Raw genomic sequence first — 22,380 nt, 5'->3', positions numbered from 1 at the left:
TGTGAATATTATCCCCATTTTATAGATAAAGAAATGGAATCACAGAGCACTAAAATGATTTGCTTAGGAACACACAGCTACTAAGTGTCAGTCGGGACTAACTCAAACTCTATAGGACTGGTGTGGAGAGTTTATTTTTTAAACCCTTACCTTCTGTCTTAGAATCAATACTAAGTATCTGTGCCAAGGCAGAAAAGCTATAAGGACTAATCAATTGAGGTGAAATGACTTGTCCAAGGTCACACAGCTAGGAAATATTTGAGGCTATATTTGAACTTAGGATCTTCCATTCTCTAGGTCTGGCTCTCTCTCCATTGAGCCACCTAGCTACCCCAAGAATTTTTTAAAAATCCCTATTATTTGGTCATTTGTAATCTGCATATGTCTTATATATCAGGTCAATGTTAGGAAGGATCCTATTAATCAGAATACTCTTTTTCTTTACCATATAGTATAGTAGTTTGCTGAAATATAGTCCTGATTAATCTAGAACTGCAATGAACCTTGTTTTTTATTGTTCCTGAATATTTGTTCAACCTCAGCATTCTAATTCAACAGTGTTAACTAATAGCTCATAAAGCCATTTGTCTGGCAGTTAAAGTTCTTGTGAATAGAGGGTTTTCATTTTTCAATTTCTTGAAAAACAATATAAACAAGTTTCATTTAAGTAGGTAATTATAACAATCTTGATTGATTATCACACTAGAACAAGATTTGGAAAAAATATTTCTCAGTACAATAAATCATTTATAGACAAATTATTTTACATTATAGCTTTCAAGAAAAATACACAAAAAAATAGTCTTGTCTGGATCTAAGCAATACCCAGGACCTAGGCTAGAATTACTAATTGAGTTATTCAGTAACACTGCAGTCTCCATAGACTAGATTATTTTAGATTGTAGGATAATTTGAAGGATGATCCAGCACTTTGGTTTGTATTTATTGGGGACAATGGTTCACTGTAATTATTTCTCAATATTCTTCCATTCTAGAAGTTATCCTCCCCCCAAAAGCCACTGGAGGCCAAGCTAAGGGGGAGGGCATTTCCTTCTAGATCGTCCTTTTCATTCTGATGCAGACTGGTTCCGACTGAGATCTAGATAACTCTGATCCCCATCCCTGTAAGAAGTAAATGGGGGTTTTCAGTTTTTATGGTGTACTCTGAACACTTGTCCAATAGGGGATGGACAAAGTTGGGGTACTAAGTGATAGCCTATTGTCAATTTAGCTAAGAAGCTAAGGATCGAAGGAAGCCATGGTGAGGGAGTGTTCCCTTCTGTTCTGTAAACCTCAAAATTCCTTAGACTTATAAATGTTGGAAATTTCACCATTGGGATATTTCATACTTGGAAAATTTCTTACTGATAGTCTATTGGAATGGGAACCCCATTGGCATGGGAGGTTCCTTCTCTTCCCTTCTTGGAACCTCCCATGCCAATGGGGTTCCCATTCCAATAGACTATCAGTAAGAAATTTTCCAAGTATGAAATATCCCAATGGTGAAATTTCCAACATTTATAAGTCTAAGGAATTTTGAGGTTTACAGTTCTGTTCCTTGTAGATCATGGGTGAGGCTTAATGATAGGTAGGCCGAAGAAAGCCCACAAGACCGATACTTGTACTCTGCTTTCTAAGCCAGAAAATGATAAGGCAGCAATATCCACAGGGACTTCACTGCTGGTCTCAAGATAAATGAGTAAAATAAAGGCGATTTCCCTACCCTGTGAGGTGAAGACTGAGGTCAAAGAAAGAATTCTATCCCAAGGGATCTCAGACATCCTTGTTGCTTTTCAAGCACCCTTTCTGTATTCTTTGGGATTTTGTATAAAGCCCCCAAAGCATTGATACAATGTGGAGAGAACACAGCACTTTTCTTGAGGAGTTTACAGGTTAACAGGGAGACAGGGCCAGGGCTGGGACTGATTTCATAGGTATAGGGAACTTCCAGATAAGAAAGGGTGTGGCTTTCAATGTGTATTACATATATAGATATGTATGTCTGTGTGCATTGTCTATATTTGCATTATAAATATCTGGATAGCATCCCAACACATTTTTACCCATGTACAAATATGTAAAATATGTACCCACGTACAGTATATGTAAAATGTTAAAGAATATGAAAATGTTAAAGACTTCCTCAGAAGGATGTGGAAACCCCTTGCTTTGAGGAACATGAAAGCAAATACAGGTACACTCTACTATTTTGTTAGCCTATGTAAATATTATTTTAATGTATTAACATATGCAACCACAGACAAATAGGCAACATGGTGCAATGAAATTAACAGTGGGTTCAAAGTTTGAAGATAAGGTTTCAAATTCTGGCTTACCTACTTTCTTTCTTTTCTTTCTTTCTTTTTAAACCCTTACCTTCTGTCTTGGAGTCAAATACTGTGTATTGGCTCCAAGGCAGAAGAGTGGTAAGGGCTAGGCAATGGGGGTCAAGTGACTTGCCCAGGGTCACACAGCTGGGAAGTGTCTGAAGCCAGATTTGAACCCAGGACCTCCCATCTCTAGTCCTGACTCTCAATCCACTGAGCCACCCAGCTGCCCCCTGGCTTACCTACTTTCTACACGTGTGACCAGAGTCTTCTTGTTTCTGGGCCTCAGTTTCTTCATCTTTAAAATGGATGTGTTGAACTAGGTGGCCTCAGGGCCTTTCCTTCTCTAAATCTATGACACTATATCCCATGATCCTATGAACTGCACAGTGAACACATGAACAGACCCTTTAAGGATCATTGATCAACATTTTGCTGTTGATCAAAACTGATACCTATTATTAAAAACATATGGGAGAATGTAAAAATGATGGGTGTAGATTATACTTATTTGTGCCATGGAAATCTGGGAGGTGGTATAATTTATTATTTTGTTTTAGAGGAAGGAAGAGGTGTGTGCTTTAGGAGAGCATGTGAGTTTTCCTATATGCATATTAGACCTTTGCAAGGATTGAGTGGAAGTGGGAGACAAAGGGAATATTGCTTGGCTGGACTGGAAGGTATGTGCAGGGGAGTCAGGAGAAAAGACATTGAGGAGCTAGATGGCAGAAGGCCATGGAGTGGCTAGGGTTGACATTTGTGTGTGTGTGTGTGTGCGTGTGTGCAAAAAGTTATTTTTTTAAACCTATACTTTCCATCTCAGAATCAATACTGTGTATTGGTTCCAAGGCAGTAAGAGCTAGGCAATAGGGGTTAAGTGACTTGCCCAGGGTCACACAGCTGGGAAGTTTCTGAGGCCAGATTTGAACCTAGGACCTCCCATCTCTAAGCCTGGCTCTCCATCCACTGAGCGTCCCAGCTGCCCTCTGTGCAAAAAGTTATTGATAGAGACTTGAGGAGGGGAATGGATATGATTGAAATGGCACTCAATGTTTTGCTGCTAGTTCAGAAGGTAAGTTACAGAAAGTGAAGACCACAATGATGAGACAAATGTAATCATCTGAGTAAGTTAAGACCTGAGTTTTCACTTGGATAAGATCATTGCAGAGAAAATGGAGAAGAATGAACTTTTAGGCAATGGAATGGTATGATGTGGCAGCCAGAAGAGGTAATATGATCTTGGGCTTCCCTAAAAGGGACATATGTAGCTTACCAGAAGAGAAAGACAGTAGACTTCTGCTCTTTTTAGACATCATCCAGAATATTGTCTTCAGTTCTAGACATCATGGCTGAAGGTCTTGGGGAGGTTTAGCCTTGAGAAGACCCAGGAGGCCATAATAATAGCTGCCTTCAATTGTTTGAAGAATTCTCCATGAAGGAGGAATTAGACTTGATCTATTTGACTCCAGAGTGCAGAACCAGAAACAGTGGAAGTAAGTAGTAATCAGGCTAATTTATACTTCAAGATGTCCTTCGGAAGTGGAATGGGCTACAGTAAGAAGTGGGGGATTCCTTCTCCTTGGAGGTCTTTAGGTAGAGGCTAGAAATCTACTGGTCAGTTATGGTAGAGTAGATGGTCAATGAAATCTCTTCAACTGTTAAATACTGTGATCCTGTGAGTCTTGTTTGACTAACCTCATGCTATTCTGGTCACTGCTCTGTGTCCCAACGGCAGTAACTAAAAGTAAGATTCATCCAGTTGCCTTAGGTATGTCTACCTAGCATGGTGCCTTCAGTACATGGCACAGTGCCCTTGGGTCCTCCCATGATGCTCCACCCCAAGCTAGTGCTCAGTAGATGTGTGGTGAATGGAATCATTGACTTCCCACACCCTAATTTCTTTCATCTTTTCTGTCACTTCACGACACCCAATGAGTCCCAAGGCTCATTACATGTGAGACAGCCTCCAAAGAGTTGTTGGTTTCTGAGATTAACACAGTACTTCTCCCCAGATCCCCAAAGATGAATGGATAAATGGAATAGCTCATCTAGTTGCTGATATTCTCTAATTTTCTTCCCACATATCTATCACAGCTTTATATTGCTACAATTACAGAAGAAAAGGCTGGGTTAAGGCATATGTCCTTTGTGCCTGCAAAACTATTATAGAATTATTACAAATAGTTTAAATATTGGGGTAATAGAAGTCAAGGACGAGCATGGTGTAGTGGAAAGAATGCTAAATGTAGAGTTAAAGGACCTGGATTTGAACCTTGGTTCTGCCTCTTACCAGCTCTAGACCTACAGGCAAGTTAACTTAAGCTCTCTAGAATTGTTTCCTATTGTGTAAAATGAGGAAATTGGACTAAATGGCTTCTGAGATTCCCTCTGGCTCTAGAACTCTGATTCTATGATCTTGAGGTAGGTGATGGGATGGAAAAGGAAGGGGAGCAGGTAGGACTTGAGGAATCAATGAGGGAAAACCTGGCTGGAATTTATGAGAAAGGGAAGAGAAGATGAGGGAAAAAAGGAGAGGAATAATTATGTTCTGGTACTCTATACTAGATACACACATTTGATGCAATTAATACAAATAGCTTTGTGCTTAGATATTTTTAGCAGTCATAGCAATAGCCTTGCTTTTAATGAAATGATGAACCATTTAGATGTCAGAATTGATGGTTGAATAATTTTTTTACCTTTTTCCTGCTAAGAAATTTTCTTTCTGAGGAAGATTTAAATAATTGATCCTTTAAAAACATTTTAAGAACATTTCATTGTAATATCAGAATGAATTTAATTAAAATTGTCTAAAAATGCCTGTCAAGCCCGAAACCCCATTTATGTCATCAGAACGATCCCATTCTTAATTAGAATTAGTGTTAATTGCATAGTATATAGTATTTTTCATTGAGTTGATTTAAATTCTAAGAAATGAATTGCGGATTATGGCTTCAGATAGAAAGTTTATTCTTAATGAATTAATTTATAAAATTATGGTTAATTTTGCTGAAATAGATTATTGTTATCATTTTAAGCAAAGCAATAATACTAGTTCATTGAAAGGAAAGCAAGTAGGAAAAAGCCTATTTCAAGAAGCCAAAATTGAAATACAGATTTAAGTTAGAAATCAAATTGCCTCATAACTAGGATGTGTGTATTGATGGGTGACATTACTAGTATCTTGACTTTGAGAATTTACCATTGTGTAGCCAAACTGGTAAGGCTTTAGGGGTACCTATTTACATAGTCACAACAACTTCCATATTTTCAATCTTTATACTTAAAAAATCCTTACCATAGAATCTTAGTCTTAGTCTTACCTTAGTCTTAGAATCAATATCAAGTATCAGTTCCAATGCAGAAGAGTGGTAAGAGCTAGGCAGTTGGGGTTAAGTAATTTGCCCAGAGTCACCCAGCTAGGAAGTGTCTGAGGTCACACTTGAACCCAGGACCTCCTGTCTGCAGGTCTGGCTCTTTATCTACTGAACCACCTAACTGTTCCCATACCATGTTTTTACTCTCAGTATTTTAATTTTGTGACTCATTTTGAATTTGGCATGTATTACTACTAATAATACTTTGAGTATTATTAATATACTAAGTATTATGACTAGTATTTTCTTAGAAAATGCTGTGTAAATCTTAAGGCGCTGTATAAATATAAATTATTATTATTATTATGATCATTCATGCAGAAAATGAAATGACTAAGACAGTCAATTTATGTTTGTATCCAGGGCCAGTCTTATGATTAAGCACAGCTGGTGGCTGCTTATTTTTCACAATTTAAAGGACTCAGAAAAGGTACTCTTGTTCCCCCTCAATATACTTATCTTTACCAGGAAAGGAAGACCACTAGTTTATGACAAAATTCAACAGAATTTTCAGTGGGTAGAAAATCATTTAATAGAATGCAGTGTCTATCAGTCACCTAGGAATGTCTTTCCTACCTGGTCATGCCTGTCAAAATTCTATGCAACTTTCAAAGTCCACATGAAAAGGCACCCCTCCTTGGAACCTTTGCTAACTACTCTACTCAAAAATTATTCCTCCTTCCAATGTGCTCCTGGTATGTTACTTGTACTACTTATATAGCACTCATTGCATATTGCCATGTGTTATTTTATTCATTAAGGGAGCATTGCCATTTCTTGCAAGCAGTCCAGCCCTCTATCCTATTCGTCTTTAATTTGGGCTTAACTTTGACCATTTATACTGTCTGCGTATACTATTTATCTATATACATACATACATATTTTTGTTGTTGTTGAGTCATTTCAGTCATGTCAAATCTTTATGACCCCTTTTGGGGTTTTCTTGGCAGAGATCCTGGAGCAGTTTGCTATTTCCTTCTCTAGCTCATTTTACAGATTAGGAAACTGAGATAAACAGGGTTAAGTGACTTGCCTGGAGACATACTTCTATTAAATATCTGAGGCTGGATTTGAATTCAGGTCTTCCTGACTCCAGGTCTGACATTTTCTCTCCTGGGCCACCTAACTACCCTTTGTAGATTCTTAGTAGATACTTACTGACTGATTGATTACTATGATGCCATAAAGATTGAGTAGGAATTGAACAAATATTTATTTAATGAACAAATTCCAAACTTAATGAATTCATAAGTTAATTTAACTTTTATATTATTTTATTTGTATTCCATTTTTTATATTTTAGTTCTTTGATGGATCTTTTATCTTGTCCACTAGTGCAGCTTGTAAGTCATCCAGGCCTTCTCCTCATATGGTAATCATATACTTTCCAAAATGTTCTGTACTAATTCTACCCAATGCCTCCTTCTGTTTCTCCTTAGCTGCCAGTTATCTTCCTGCATCAAAGGTTTGTTCATGCTATTCCCCTTCTCAAGAATCTTCAATGATTCCCCTATTATCTCCAGGACACAATATACTTTCAGCTCAACCAATAAAGTCCATCATCTGACTTCAGCCTCACTTTCTAAACTTAGTTCACATTTCCTGTCTTGGGATCTTGCCAAATTGCAATTTCTGCCAAAACTGGCTTACTGTTTGTGCTTTAAAGCCAGCATTCTGTTTCACCTCTGTGTTTTCCATCAGTCCATCCACTGTACCTGGAATATGCAGCCTCCTCTCACCTTCTGAGGATTCTTAACTTCCTTTAAGCCTCCTAGGCTCCCCATATGTTAGTGCCTGTTACCTCCTCAGTCATTTTGTATTTCTCATCCCTTTGTTTGAGTGTATCCCATAGAAGGGAAGCTTCATGAAAGCAGGATCTGTCTTTTATTTCTCTTTTTCCCTTTTCAATACTTTGCCTATAGACGACACTTAAAAATTTTTTTTCTATGGTTACATGATTCTTGTTGACTCCCTCCTCTCTCCCTTCCCTCTCCTGGAGCTGACAGGCAGCTCCACTGGGTTATACATGTATTATCACTCAAAACTTATTTCCATATTATTCATTTTTTGCAATAATCTTTTAAAACCAAACCCCCAAATCCTGTACCTATACACACAAGTGATAGATCAGATGTTTTCTTCTGGATGTCTACTCCTACAATTCTTTTTCTCAATGTAGATAGCATTCTTTCTCATAAGTCCCTGAGGGTTGTCCTGGACTGTTGCATTGCTACTAGTAGCAAAGTCGATGCCTTTTGATTGTTCCACAATGTTTAACTTTCTATATACAAAGTTCTCCTGGTTTTGCTCATTTCACTCTGCATCAGTTCATGGAGGTCTTTCCAGCTCATATGGAAATCAAACAGTTCATTGTTCCTTATAGAACAATATTATTCAATTACCTCCATATACCACAATTTGTTCAGTCATTCCCCAGTTGAGGGACACCCTCTCATTTTCCAATTTTTTGCCACCTCAAAAAGCCCAGCTATAACTATTTTTGTACAAACAGACCTCTTTCCATCTTTTCTTAAATATCTTTCGGATACAGACCTAGTAGTGCTATTGCTGTATCAAAGGGCAGGCAGTCTTTTAAAGCCCTTTGGGCACAATTACAAATTGCCTTCCAGAATGGTTGGATCAATTCACAATTCCACCAGCAATGCATTAATGTCCCAGTTTTGCCATAATCCCTCCAACATTATTTTCCTTTACTGACATATTGGCCAATCCATAACAAACACTTTTTAAATGCTTTTGAAATGATTGCATCATATTGTAGCAGAGAGATGCTGATAGCCCTTGAAATACTCTTCTCAATGGAACTTGAGCTTTGTTGGGCTTTGCAAAGCTAGAAAGGCTTTGAGGGCCATCTTGATAAGAGCCTGGGTCAGCTCTTAGAAGACTGACTGAGCTCAGTTTGGAGAAGGCTGATGGTGGCTGCTGGCAGAGGTGATGGTGACCCATTAAGCAGATAAGAATCTTATGATCACAGCATTTCCTGTGAGGAGTGCAACTCCTCATGGCTATAATAATTGTAAATAATCCTAACAGCTCACCTTATTTATTCCTTTGTGGTTGACAAAGACCATGGATAGCATGTAGGACTTGGAGTCAAGTTGGATGCATCTTAGTCATGTGGCCCTATGTGACTCTTTTCCTTTTTGTGCCTCAGTTTTCTCAACTATAAAATGGGGAAAATAACAACTCCCACTCCTCAGGGTGGTTGTGAGGATCAAAGGAGTTAATACCTGTAAAGTAATTTGCAGATTTTCACTATCAGAGAAATGTTAGCTATCATCCTTTCCATTATTTCCTCACAACAACCCAAGAGGAAGATATAATGAGAATAATTGTCTTCATTTTACAGATGAAAAAACTGAGGCTTACAAAGATTATAGGACTTGCACACAGCTAGAACTGGAGGACTGGGAATTACAGTTCAGGATTTCTCACTTGAGTTAAGTCAACAAACATTGAATAAGGGCCTCTAATGTGCCTGGTATTGTATTAAGAATTCAGGATACATAGAGACAGAAAACAGTTCCTGCCCTCAAGGTGCTCATAGTCTAATAAGTAAACCAACAAGCATAGGATAAATGCAAACAAAATAGAGATATATCAGCTCAGAGGGAGGACATGAGCATCTGGAACCACTGGGAAAGGCTTCTTGGAGATCAAACTGTGACCTACATCCAGGAACTAGAGAAGAGGAGAGAGAAAGTTCTCAGCCAATGAAAATGCCTGGAGACGGGGGTTTGGGTATCTTCTTCAAGGAGGCCAGGGTCATTGGATCATGGAGTATATCTAGGTGAAAAGGGCGGAAAAGTAGGGAAGGGCTAATTTATGAGAGGCTTTAAAAATCAAATAGAAATGACAGGATTTGGCAACAGATGGGATAGGAGGTAGGTGAGAGAGTGAGGAGTTGAGGATGTCTGTGAGCCTGTGTGAATAAGAAGATGGTGATACCTTCCAGAGTAACAGAGAAGTTAGGAAGAGGGGAGATAATGAATTTGGTATTAGACATGCTGAGTTTAAGATGTCTGTGGGAATACAGTTCTAAATGTCTAATAGGTAGTTGGAGATGTGAGACTAAAGGTTGGGAGAGAGGTTAAGGCTAGGGAAATAGAGATTAGTCCTCTACACAGAAATGATAATTGAATCCACGGAGCTGAACCAACCCCCAAGTAAAATGGTATAGAGAGAGAAGAGAAGAAGGCCCAGAATAAAACCTTGGGGAACACTCACAGTTAACAGGTATGACTTGGATGAAGATCAAGTGAAGGGAGAGGGAGAGGTCAGAGGGAGGAGTCAGAGACATAGGAGAAGAACTTGGAGAGAGGAGAGAATGGAGTATCATCAAAGAGAAGAGGATAATTGACAATGCCAAAGGCTGTAGAGTCTTCAAGGAGGCTGAGGACTGAGAAAAGAACATTTCATTTGTCAATGAACGTCTTTGGAGAGCCTTTCAGTTGAATGATTAACTTGAAAGCCAAATTGTAGAGAGTTAGGAAGAGAATTTTTTTAGATGATCATTGCAAGGATTTTGGTCATAAATGGGAGGAGATATATGCTACAATAGCTAGTGGAGGCAGATGGATGAAATGAGTTTTTTTGAGGAAGGAGGAGCCATGGGCATTTTTATTGGCAGTTAAGAAGCAGACATTAGATGGGGAGAGATTAAAAAAAGTGGTAGAGCAGAGATGATATGGGGGCAATATTTAGGAGAAGATGGAATAGATATGATCATGTGCATGTAGAGGGGGTCAGGCTTGGCAAAGAGAAGGATCACCTCTTCATGTGAGCCAGGAGAGACAGGAAAGATAGAAGCAGAAACTGAGTGAGGTGAGATGAAGCTGAAGAGGGAGATCTTCAAGAATGGCCTCAAATTTTTCAGTGAAGTATGGGTCACAATTCTCAGCTAAGAGGGTGTAAGATGGGGGAGCTATGGGAAGTTTGAGAAGGGATAAAAAAAAAAGTTTGAAAAAGTCCCTGTGATGAGTCAATAATGAATCGATTAAGGAGATTATAAAGTGATTGCCTTGTTGCAGTGAGGACCCTGTCAAGCTAATGTTCTAAAGCACAGCGTTCTCCTGATTATGAACAATTTGGTTGTAGTGCAGGGAAAACTGATTTCAATATCTTTTTCTTTTTCCACTAGTTGAATTGCCTTCTCAGTCTACCATATGTTTTATGACAACATGGCCAATGTTTATGAGACTAGTACTTTGTTATTAGTTAATATCTACAAGAATGGAACACAACATTTTTGTTTTATGTGTTGAGTGCCCCTAGTGACAACATTAAGCTGTAAACCATTAAGTTGGGAACAGAAGAATAAACAGAGGGAGTATAGACTAATTTACCTATCATAGTTAGACTTTAGTCAATTGCCAGAGAACTATATACCTCAGGAGACATGGTAATAAGTTTTCTAAGTCAGTCCTGAAACTCTCAGTCTCTGGCTACATGTGTTTTATCTCCTTTTTGAGGAGATCAAAATGAACCTTCAAGTTAAAAAATATCTGAAAAGAGACAAATATGTTCAGGAGGCAGGGGAAAAATTGCAAAACCCTGAAAAGCAATGGAATTACTTTGCATGAAAAATTAAAGGTATAGGATGGCTTGAAGCTTGAACTTGATTGCTAAAGTTTGGAGATGACTACTGGTCCAGTGGGAATAAGATAGGAGGCATGGTAAAGAAAATCACATTTTCACATTTTCTTATCCTATGGTATACTTATTTTTATTTGTCGTATGAACTTATTTTTATTTGTGTGTGAATTGTGTATGAAATGAAAATGGCACTAAATAAAGCAAAAAAAGATGAGAGAATCAGCTGGATTGGATCAAATAAACAAGAGATCTTTGCTGGAGACAGTACATTTTTGAAAGCACTGATGAATTAATTCTCAAGATATATGAGAAATGAAGATAATGAACAATTTGAAAAAAATCCCGACTATTGCTATAAAAAAAGGTGATTGAGAGGCTCTTAATGCCTATTCACCTCTCTGGTTCCTTCGTCATCTTTATGAGAATAATTTACACATATATTGAGGGCATCCTTGATCAGAATATGAAAAGGGAACAGTAGATCATATTTCCTCAGCACCACAACTGATAGAAAGGTGAAGTGAATACAAGTTCCCATTATGTTTATTATTAGTCATAAAAAAAAATCATTTGATTTTGGTAAAACAAAATGCCACCTCAAAACTTTCCTCCAAGGAAGAGAACTTTCCTATGCACATGCTAAGATCATATGTGATCCCTTGAACACAACAGAGGTAAATGTTGTTTAATTTTCTGATTAGTAATATCAATTTAGCTTTAGGTTTGTCAGAGATGTTTTGCTATTGTCCTGGAACATGAACAGCACAGTCTAGATCACCAAGGTATTCTCTGTGGATGACAATGACATATCCTAGAAATTCTTTTGGCAGATGATATTGTGCTGACCATATCAAGCCCTGGGATATTGCAGAACTCCCTAAATGAGGTCCAAACTCATTCAAAAGAACTCAGCTTTCTTATCTATGCAGGAAATTCAGTTCAACAAGGGAAGATGAAGATGACATATCACTCAGCGTCTGACATGCAGTTGTATATGTTGCTCATAAAACTGTGACCCAGGAATCTAGGACTAGAATTTAATTGAAGGAAAAGAGGAGAGTGTAGTGCATTAGGGAAATTGCACTGTGACTCCTAAGCTTTTGACCACACACACAAAAAATCCCATCTTAAGACCAAGGTACTATTATCGATGCTCAATATCATGAGATACCACAATCTTTGAGGATTTAAAATGTCTGGTCACACAAAAAGCAATGAAGAGTGTTCCTAGATTAAAGAATATCATGAATAAAGAATTACACAGATGATGTGGCATGAAAGCTATCAAAAGCAGCAAGAAAATTTATTATTTGCTTAAATTTGGAGCAGGAAGGTACCAGAAAAATCATCTAGTCCAATCCTATCACTCTATGGTTGAGGAAATTGGAACCCAGAGAGATTGTTATGAGTGGAAGAGTTTGAATCCAAATCCATGTCCAGCTCTTTTCCCATTATGTTATACTTCAGAAAAAGAGATAAGTTGGTTGGTCATGTCATGGGTTCAGAGGATAGGGGCAGTATGTGCTACACTCAAAGACTCATAGAATTGCAAGAGACCAAGAGCCTCATTGTTTTGGGTAGATCCTCTTGAGGTTTATGGAAGAATATAGATACACACAGGATGAAAAAGTGAGACTCCTTTCATCCATCCCACATTCATGAGATCATAGTTCCTTTGAAGCATTGTTTTTGTTTGATAACTTATTTTGAGTTAGGTATCTAATATTAATGGTATTTAATTTTTATTAATGGGCATATAGATGACTTGGTGGATAGAGTGCCAGGCCTAGAGTCAGGAAGAAGAGTCTTCCTGAACTCAGAATTGGAGTCAGAGTTGGAGTTGGAGGGTTGGAGTTAACCCGAAATCTGACACTCAGACACTTCCTAGCTGTATGACATTGTTTGCCTTAGGTTCTTCATCTGTCAAATGAGCTGCAGACAGAAATGGCAAACCACTCCAGTATCTTTGCCAAGAAAACTCCCGAAAAGGTCACAAAGAGTTGGCCATGACTGAAAAATAACTAAAATAACAATTTTATCAATATCTTGAGAATTACAGTTTTTAAACATTTTTCTGATGGTTATGTGAGAGCAAAAGTTTTAGATAAAAATGAAAAGATACAGAAAATGTCTACCTGTTCCCTTTTCATATTTTCATCAAGGATACATTCTGTCAATACCTGTGTTATTTTTTAAAAATATCTATAGAGGTGAAAAAGTGTGCATGTTGATCAGTAGTTTCAGATATTTTCTCAATATCTTTTTTGTTATAGGATTCAATTCCCCCCCCAAATATTCAATTTCTCTTCCACTTTTAAATATCTTAAAAATAAATTCTTTAGTCCTTTAGAGAGTGTCACCTTCAGTACAGATTTCTTCTGTGTATACTTAGTTTGGTCCAGCATTTCTTCCTGACTTCATATTCTTGAAGTGTTGTTTGCACTTCCTCATATAAATATCATATCAAGGTCTCAGGTACTAGATTCCTGATAAGTTGACTTTATTTTCATTGATGATGAAAACAGATTATCATTGAAATACTTGGAGCTCTGTTCCATTTATTCTATTGTCCTCCCAGTTTCACATATAAATGCTCACTCACTTGCTTTAGTCAATTCTTACTTCAAGCTTTCTATAGACTTAGTTTCCCATGAATTCTTGTTTTGGAGGGTGATATTGCTTATAGTTTTCCATCTTCTCCCTGTACCATTCTGAAAATAAACTTACTTTCTAAACCATATCTTTTTCTGGTTATCAAGGAGATTTAAGTATTTGTTGGTTGAGGCAGTTTCTGGGCTTCTCTAGCTACCTTATTGTGGCAATTGCTTTGTATAAGTTAAATTTCTTTAGGAAATAGCCACTATGATCAGAGTTCTAAAGCTAGAAGAAATCTCAGAGATCTTGTTGTACAGTCCTTTCCTCTTGTAGAGGTGGAAATTGAAGCCCATAGAGGTTGTGACTTTCTTGAGGCCACAGGTAATAAATTAAATAATAAGCCAGAATTCATGCTCATATCCCCAGGGTCTAAATCTACAATATTAATTGGAATCAGGTTCTTTTCTTTACCCCTTTCCTCTTTTTCAGCCTCCATAATTTGTCTGAATGTAGGGTTGGTGCTATTCTCATTGAATAGAATCACAGAACTTGGGGAAATGGAAGGGACCTCAGTAGCCATCTAGCTCAACTCAGACGTAGAAGTCATATCTGACATCTGACAGCCTCTACTTGAAGACCTTCAAGGTGGGGGAAGATACTGCCTCTTGAAACAAGCCATTCCACTTTTGGACAACTTGAATTGCTAGGAACCTGTTTTCTGAATCAAGCCTACCTTGGCCTCTTTGCTTCTGGCTCTGCCCTCTGAAACCAATCCCTCTTCTTTTTTTTTTTTTAAATATATTTTATTTGATCATTTCCAAGCATTATTCGTTAAAGACATAGATCATTTTCTTTTCCTTCCCCCCACCCCCCATAGCCGACGCGTAAGTCCACTGGGCATTAGATGTTTTCTTGATTTGAACCCATTGCTTTGTTGATAGTATTTGCATTAGAGTGTTCATTTAGAGTCTATCCTCTGTCATGTCCCCTCAACCTCTGTATTCAGGCAGTTGCTTTTTCTCGGTGTTTCCACTCCCATAGTTTATCCTTTGCTTATGAATGGTGTTTTCTTCTCCTGGATCCCTGCAAGTTGTTCAGGGACATTACACCGCCACTAATGGAGAAGTCCATTACGTTCGATTATACCACAGTGTATTAGTCTCTGTGTACAATGTTCTCCTGGTTCTGCTCCTCTCGCTCTGCATCACTTCCTGGAGGTTGTTCCAGTCTCCATGGAACTTCTCCACTTTATTATTCCTTTGAGCACAATAGTATTCCATCACCAACATATACCACAGTTTGTTCAGCCATTCCCCAATTGATGGGCATCCCCTCGTTTTCCAGTTTTGGGCCACCACAAAGAGCGCAGCTATGAATATTTTTGTACAAGTCTTTGTGTCCATTATCTCTTTGGGGTACAGACCCAGCAGTGCTATGGCTGGGTCAAAGGGTAGATATTCTTTTGTCGCCCTTTGGGCATAGTTCCAAATTGCCCTCCAGAATGGTTGGATCAATTCACAACTCCACCAGCAATGAATTAATGTCCCTACATTGCCACATCCCCTCCAGCATTCATTACTTTCCTTTGCTGTTATGTTAGCCAATCTGCTAGGTGTGAGGTGATACCTCAGAGTTGTTTTGATTTGCATCTCTCTGATTATAAGAGATGTAGAACACTTCTTCATGTGCTTGTTAATAGTTTTGATTTCTTTATCTGAGAACTGCCTATCCATTTCCCTTGCCCATTCACCAATCCCTCTTCTATACAATGGTCCTTCAGGGACTTGGAAGTCAATGGTCACATTCCCCTTCCAGGCTAAACTTGCCAAGTACTATCAACCTCTCCTCAGTGTAATGAATGGTGCCATGGTTCATCACCATCTGGACACCATCCAGTCCCCCAGAACTGCTCCCGCTCCAGGTGAAGTCTGCCCATGGAAAAGTAGAATGCGTTGATCACTTTTGTTCTTCCCAGAAGCTATGCTCCTCCTAGGGGAGCTTAACATCAGGTTGTCTTTTCTGGGTGCCACACTCCATAATTGGCTCATCTTGAGCTTGCAGTCTACCCAACCAACCCCTCAGAACCTTTTCAAAAGCGATGCCTTCTTTTTCTCCTTTCTTCTGGTTGGATGTGAATTTTGACCTTGACTTTAACTGGTGATTCCAAAATCTATGATGAGCCATCCCCACTGGTTTTGCTTTTTGTGGTGGTGTTTGCTGCTCTTCTGGTCAATATCTTCCTACTCTTCCTGGAGAAGGTATTCATGAGCCTTAGGCTACTAGTAGTCAACCATTCTTTGTCCTCCATCTCACAATCTTAACCCTTATTTCCCCATATTTTTTTTTGCCATCTTTTTCTGTGTCAAACTTTATATCGAATGAGTACACTGATATACTGAGTTTTTTGAAGGATTTATTTGAAGGATTTTGGTGAATTCTTCAGAGAATTTTTCCATGTCTTTATTTTTTGCCACAGTTGTTGGAACAAGTTGCTGTTATCTATATCATTTTTGTTGAGCTTTTGTTCACTAGGAGCACTGTAAGGCAATATGACCTATTATGGGGAAATACTTCCAACTGCCCCCTTTCTTTGAATCTCTGAGGAGATTCTATGAGTCACACTTCTATTTTGGCTCTTTTTGTCTTGTGCTTTCATTTGTAATGAGAATGTGAATATTGATATGATTTTGTTTCTTCCATAGTGTGTCAATACCCAGAATCAGAGTCCCAAGATTTCCTTTAAAATTTGTTTTTAATTATTAAAATCCTTACTTTCAGTCATAGAATTATACTGTGTATTGGTTCCAAGGCAGAAGAGAGGTAAGGACTTAGACAATGGGGTTTAAGTGACTTGCCCAGGGTCACACAACTAGGAAGTATAAATTTGAGTCCAGAATCTCCTGTTTCCAGGTACTGAGCCACTTATCTCTGCCCCCCCACCTCCAAACTATCAATTACTGACAGAAAGTTGAACAGAATATAAAGCCAATGTATAACAATGCTCCTTCATTGCAGATTACAAAAACTAATTTCTGAAATATTTTGGCTTGCCATAACATAACCAGACAATGCAAATTGCATCAGGTTGGGAGTACAGACATTAGGTTTTCCCCCTGGATGGTTCAGACAGTTATAAAGAGCAGTCAGGTTTTGATTACTTTATGTGTACTCTGGTCGCTGGTGATTGTGATCATTTGAGTCATATTCTTAGCTTTTTGTCTCTAAAATGAAATTGGTTATAAAATTAATGACTATTTCCTTCTCTAAGCAAATCCAATATGTTTATCAGGTTACTATGTCCGGGAAAAATCTAAGCAAGTCATCGCTTTGCTGATGGATGAACAGTTGCTGCATAAAGAACGGGAGGTTGCATGTCGGACAAGAAGGCGAACATCCTATTCAATGACATTTCCTAAAAGACTGCCCGGCACCAGCCACTCGCCATTACCAGGCCCTCCCCTGGCATCAGACATTTCTGCTTCAGAGAACAAGCATAAACCTCTCAAGGTCTCAAGACTACACCTCACAAGTGCGTATTGGGAAAGTTAGTCAAACTGCATTGGTGGGTATCCATGCTTTTAAAAAATATATGTATATATATATGTATGTATAGTTCTACATACATATATATGTACATATATATGTAAATATCCAAGTGTCTGGCTCAGGTATGGAGGGCAAAAGTAAAAAAGGCTACAACAGAGAGAAAATGATCAATTTACTCCTTGTGTTTTTTGTTTTATTGAACTACTCCTGAATATAAATATACCTTCAAGCAAAATTTCCTTAAGTCTAGAAGCTACCAAATGAATCTATAATGAAATGACTTTGTATGATGATACCTTTAAAGTTGAATGCATGACTAGAAAGGGAAAGGATATGAATATCCAGTGTGAAAGGATATAGTAGGGGAGTTGTGTGGCAGTGGGAAGAATACTACTTTTGGAGTTTAGAGAGCAGGGTTCCAATTCTGGCTCCTTTATTGAATGCTGGTATGACTGTGCAAATTGCTTCCCATTTCTGGGCCTGAGTTTCCTTATCTGAAAGATGAAGTGGTTAGACTAGATAACCTTTAGGCATCCTTTGGCTCTCCTCTATTCTATGACAGAGGTCAGTGTCTGTAGGCACCATCTAACATATGGTATACTAAATTCAATAAAATGAATTAATGACTTGCTTCAGAAGTTTCTCAGACCAACAATTCTGTAAGTTAGTTTATTGAAAGCACTGCATGGTATTCCTGTATGTATGGTAATGTATAGTAAACAATATTTGAATAGTTTACAATTTCTAAGGAAATCTAGTGGGAAGAGTATTTGTTTAACTGTTAACCATTTTGGAACACATTGTCCTGTATAATGAGGGCATTAGTGCAGAAAAATGGGATTTTTGTTTCTTGTTTGTTTGTTTTGTGTACTGCTGAATTCCTGATGAGAAAAAGGAGGTTAAAAATTAGGGTACTTTCAAGGTGGTGGGAACAATGATTCTTTAGCTTAAATATTTGGAAGATAAAGAAAAAGCCTCAAAAATACTATTTGGGGTATATTCTTAGGAAAATTCACTACCCCATTTCTCTTTAGGGATACAAGGATTTGTAGAATTATCCCATGATGTCCTGGAAAGTACCTCAGAATTCATCTCAGAAACTCTCATTTTATTAATGAGTGAGGGGGAACCCCCCACCCAGTAAGTTAAGGGAGTTGCCCAGGGTCATAAAAATGGAAACCCAGGGGTATGATTTGAATCCAGACCCTCTGTTCCCAGAGCCAGGGCTCTTTCTACAATGCCACAATTTAATCCAACATGCATTCATTAAGTACTAATTATATTCAAGTCATTGTGCTCGGCTCTGGAAATAAAACTGTTTTCACAGAGGTGTTTTGGGGGGGGCTCCTGGAAAGATCTGGGAGGGGTGGAACTCTAACATTTGGACCCATGTAAGCAAATACACAGTGACTATAGGAGTTAGAGAGAGGTCAGTCCTGGAGGCAGGGTGAAGTCTGAGAAGTAGAGCATCTTGGAAGGAAAGAAAAATATCACAGAAGACATTCTGGTGTGCCTGCAGACATCACCAGTAGCTTCTTGAATGCAGAAATCTGGCAGATAAATTGGAGGCTAACTCCATTGATTGTGAAGTGAAGGGACTGATGCGAAATAAGGCTCCTTTATTTGCAAAATTCAGTGGAAATCAGGTTGTGGGGGCCTTTAAATGACCTGCTGAGAAATTTTGTTTAGAAAATTTATTTTGGCAGCTCTGTGGGGGATGGATAAGGAGGGGGAAAGAATGAAGGGGAAATGGAGGCTGCTGATGTCTCAGGGTCTTCAGACTGGCAACTCATTGGATATGGGGAGTGAAGCAGGGATGAGTGTAAGGTAGTGAAGGAGGACCTTTTAGAGTTTGAGTGCCCAAACTGCAACCCTCATACTGCATGTGAGCCACCCTCTTATTCCAGACAGGGAAGGGAGGAAGAACTCCCATTGGGCTGCTGGGCAGAGAGGCAGGTGATAGGAGAAATGTCCTCAGGAGTGCATGGAGAGGGGGAGGGGAGCAGCCCTCTCTGCCACATGTGCCATAGGTTTGCTAACATGGGTCTAGGATGACTCTGAGGTTACACACCTGAATAGTTATGAGCCTGAGGAAGTCCTTAGAAATGTGGATATTTAAAGGTGGGATGGTTTGGGGGAGCAAATTATACATTCTAGCTGGATATACCCAGTTTGAAATCTTGGTAATGTAGTGAGTAAATTATTAATTAACTAAATAATTAGAGAATTTTGATAAGTAGGAATAGGTGGTTTGCTAGAGAAGATGGGTTGACTCCGTTAAATTCAGACAGTGGAACCCTCAAGAGATGATGGAAAAAGAATTCTCAGATTCCCCTAGTAGGGAGCAGTTAGGAATTCTATACACTCTTTGAGTTTGTCACTCAAAAGATGGCTGGCTAGAGTTTTCCTCTGGAAATCTTGGAAGAACTGGTAACAGTTGGTCTGGAAAACATTTTGAGAACTGAGAAGAATCAGAGACTAATCTGACAGTGAGATAAACTCAGGCTGTTCCCTGATTCTAACAGAGGGGGCAGAAGAGAGAACTTGATCTCTGTGAAACCTGTAGGGTCTGTGTTCTTGTCACAGTTTGAAGTGGAGACTGGAGAGAGAGACAGAGAAGTCTGAATTGGTTTTTTGAAGGTATAACATAAGGATAATTATAAATAGAGTAGATTATATTGTTATATGTATATATATCTCAACAATATTGACAACTATTCATATCAATACAAATCAATGTTCCCCATAACAGTGGTGGTGCCTCAGGGAGGCATCTAGCTCTGTAGGGCTGGAATCTGGTTGAGAGATTAAGGCTGGATGAATAGACTTGATAATCACCTGTATTAAGGTTATATTTATCACCTGTATCATCTACAAGAGTATGGGCAGAGAAGAAAAGAGAGCTGAGGACTGACGGAAGCACCAAGCTTAGGATGCCAAGGAGATTGAAAAAGGACCAAGCAGATAGGAGAAGAATTAGGAGAAAGCAGCAGCATCTTCCATGGCAGGGATGTTGGGGGGGAAAGAGAGATCACTAAGGCCCTGGGGACTGGAGAAAAGGAGGAGGAGAGAGGATTTGAGGGCAGGAATGGGAGAGCTGAAGGAGGGGACCAGGGGAAAGAGAATCAAGAATATTGGCTTGGGGAAGCAGAAGTTAGGTTAATAGGATTTAAAAGAGGCTTGCCAAAGTTGTCCAAGGGTATAGGAGGGAGTTAACAAGGGAAAAACAAATTTGTGCTATGTAGGTGGGACTTTGTGGACCAGCTATGTGATATCATTGGTATGGGGAACTCCCCATAAGAAAATTCCTTCTAATCCATGTCGATGGACACCTAAATTGTAGTCGTGGAGGCCTTGATGTGTCAGAGGTAGGATTAGAACTCAGGTTTTCCTGGTTCCAACTCCCACTCTGTATTTATCCACAGTGCCACACTACTTTTAGAAAATTAATCAATATTGTATATTGTTAGGTTGTATACAATCTGTGTACTTTGTATATGTTCCAGGGCAGAAGAGTGGAAAGGGCTAGGCAATGGGGGTTAAGTGACTTGACCAAGTGTCTGAAATCATATTTGAACCCAGGATCTCTTATCTCTGGGCCTGACTCTCAAACCATTGAGCAACCCAGCTGCCCCTATCATACTACTACTCATGAGGTTGGATAGCGTGACTGCAGTGGGTGCTGTTGTCTTGAGGGCTATGATTCCAGAGGAGGAGGAGGAGAGACAGTGAATAGCAGAAGAGATCCTATTTTAAAGCCTGGGCATGATGCCATCCACATTTGGCCCCTGTTAGCTCTAAATTGATCTGGTGGGAGGGTGGTAGGACAGGGGACCCAAAAGGCCATGGCTAGTCAGTGTTTATTGGAACTTGCCACTATGGCATCCAAGTCATGAAGAAAGAGAATGAAGCAAGATCTGGCAGACTGGATCCCTGGTTTTACCACCTCCAATATCATAGCAGTGGAATTTATGCCTCATACTTGTACAGGCAATTAGCATCTCTGCTCTGTAATGTTTTAGAGAAATGGAAACTGAAATTGTAGAATCCTTAAAAAGAACACTGTGGAAGCCCCTTAAAACATTGTTTTCCCTATATCAAATTTTAAACATTCTGGCTTTTAAGCCCCATCTTCCTAGGCTTGGTGTGCACAGTGTGGGAGGAAGAAATGAGCCTGGTAGGAAGAATGGGGGAAAAGCAAATGACAATAGAACAGAGCAGAGAGAGAAGAGATAATAGCGCCTGCATTCAGAATGAAAAATAAAACCTTCCCATAGGGAGCTTTCTTAGAGACTTGGTGATGCTGGTACTACTGATGCCAAGGAGAGAGAGACTCAGGCCATGACATGTTGGGTAAACAGAATGTCCAGAACTCTAAAAGTGGGGAGCAGACATGCAGGGGAGGGAAACCTGGAATGTGATTGACAGGTGGCTGCTGACTAGTCAATGGGCCTCGCCAAAGTCATGAAAATCCATGCAGTGGAAACCTACTGAGCTAGTCCCACACACATCTGCCTATCCTGTTTTTAAATTTCTAGTTCTGTAGCTTAAAGCTAATAAATTGTTTTACTCACAGCCCTTCCTTGGGTAGGTTTTTACCTCATCACTACCCAGTTTTAAAGATGAGGAAACTAAGGGCCAGCAAGACAAGGTGCTTAGTGAGGGTTCAGCTGGCAGTCAGTTTTGGGAGAAATTTTACATGGCTGATCCTTGTATTTTGCTTAATCCAGAAACTGCCAAAGGGGCAGCATCTAGAGGGACTACATCTGGGGTCTCAAGACAATCTTTCTTTGCCCCAGTGTTGGGAGTGCTGGTGAGGAACCATCTCTGCCAAGCAGGTCAGCTCCTACTCTGTGGCTTATGGGTTGAAGACATCTTGATGCTGTGAAATGACTGGCTCAGGATGGCACGTTCAAAAT

General features: G+C 39.1%; 1 protein-coding gene across 3 annotated transcripts in view; it reads left to right on the top strand.

Annotated features, from left to right (window-relative positions):
- The window catches only part of ENTHD1 (ENTH domain containing 1), a 133,711-nt gene that overhangs the window by 6,732 nt on the left and 104,599 nt on the right, over nucleotides 1–22,380 (top strand). For all 3 annotated transcript variants that reach the window (XM_007503160.3, XM_007503161.3, XM_016425697.2), the window contains exon 3: nucleotides 17,205–17,444. In XM_007503160.3, coding sequence (XP_007503222.2) covers nucleotides 17,205–17,444 — 240 coding nt within the window. The remainder of the gene's footprint in view (nucleotides 1–17,204; nucleotides 17,445–22,380) is intronic.

The sequence above is a fragment of the Monodelphis domestica genome, chromosome 5 (genome assembly GCF_027887165.1).
Source record: "Monodelphis domestica isolate mMonDom1 chromosome 5, mMonDom1.pri, whole genome shotgun sequence".
NCBI lineage: Eukaryota > Metazoa > Chordata > Mammalia > Didelphimorphia > Didelphidae > Monodelphis > Monodelphis domestica.
This window is presented reverse-complemented; position numbering and strand designations above follow the sequence as displayed.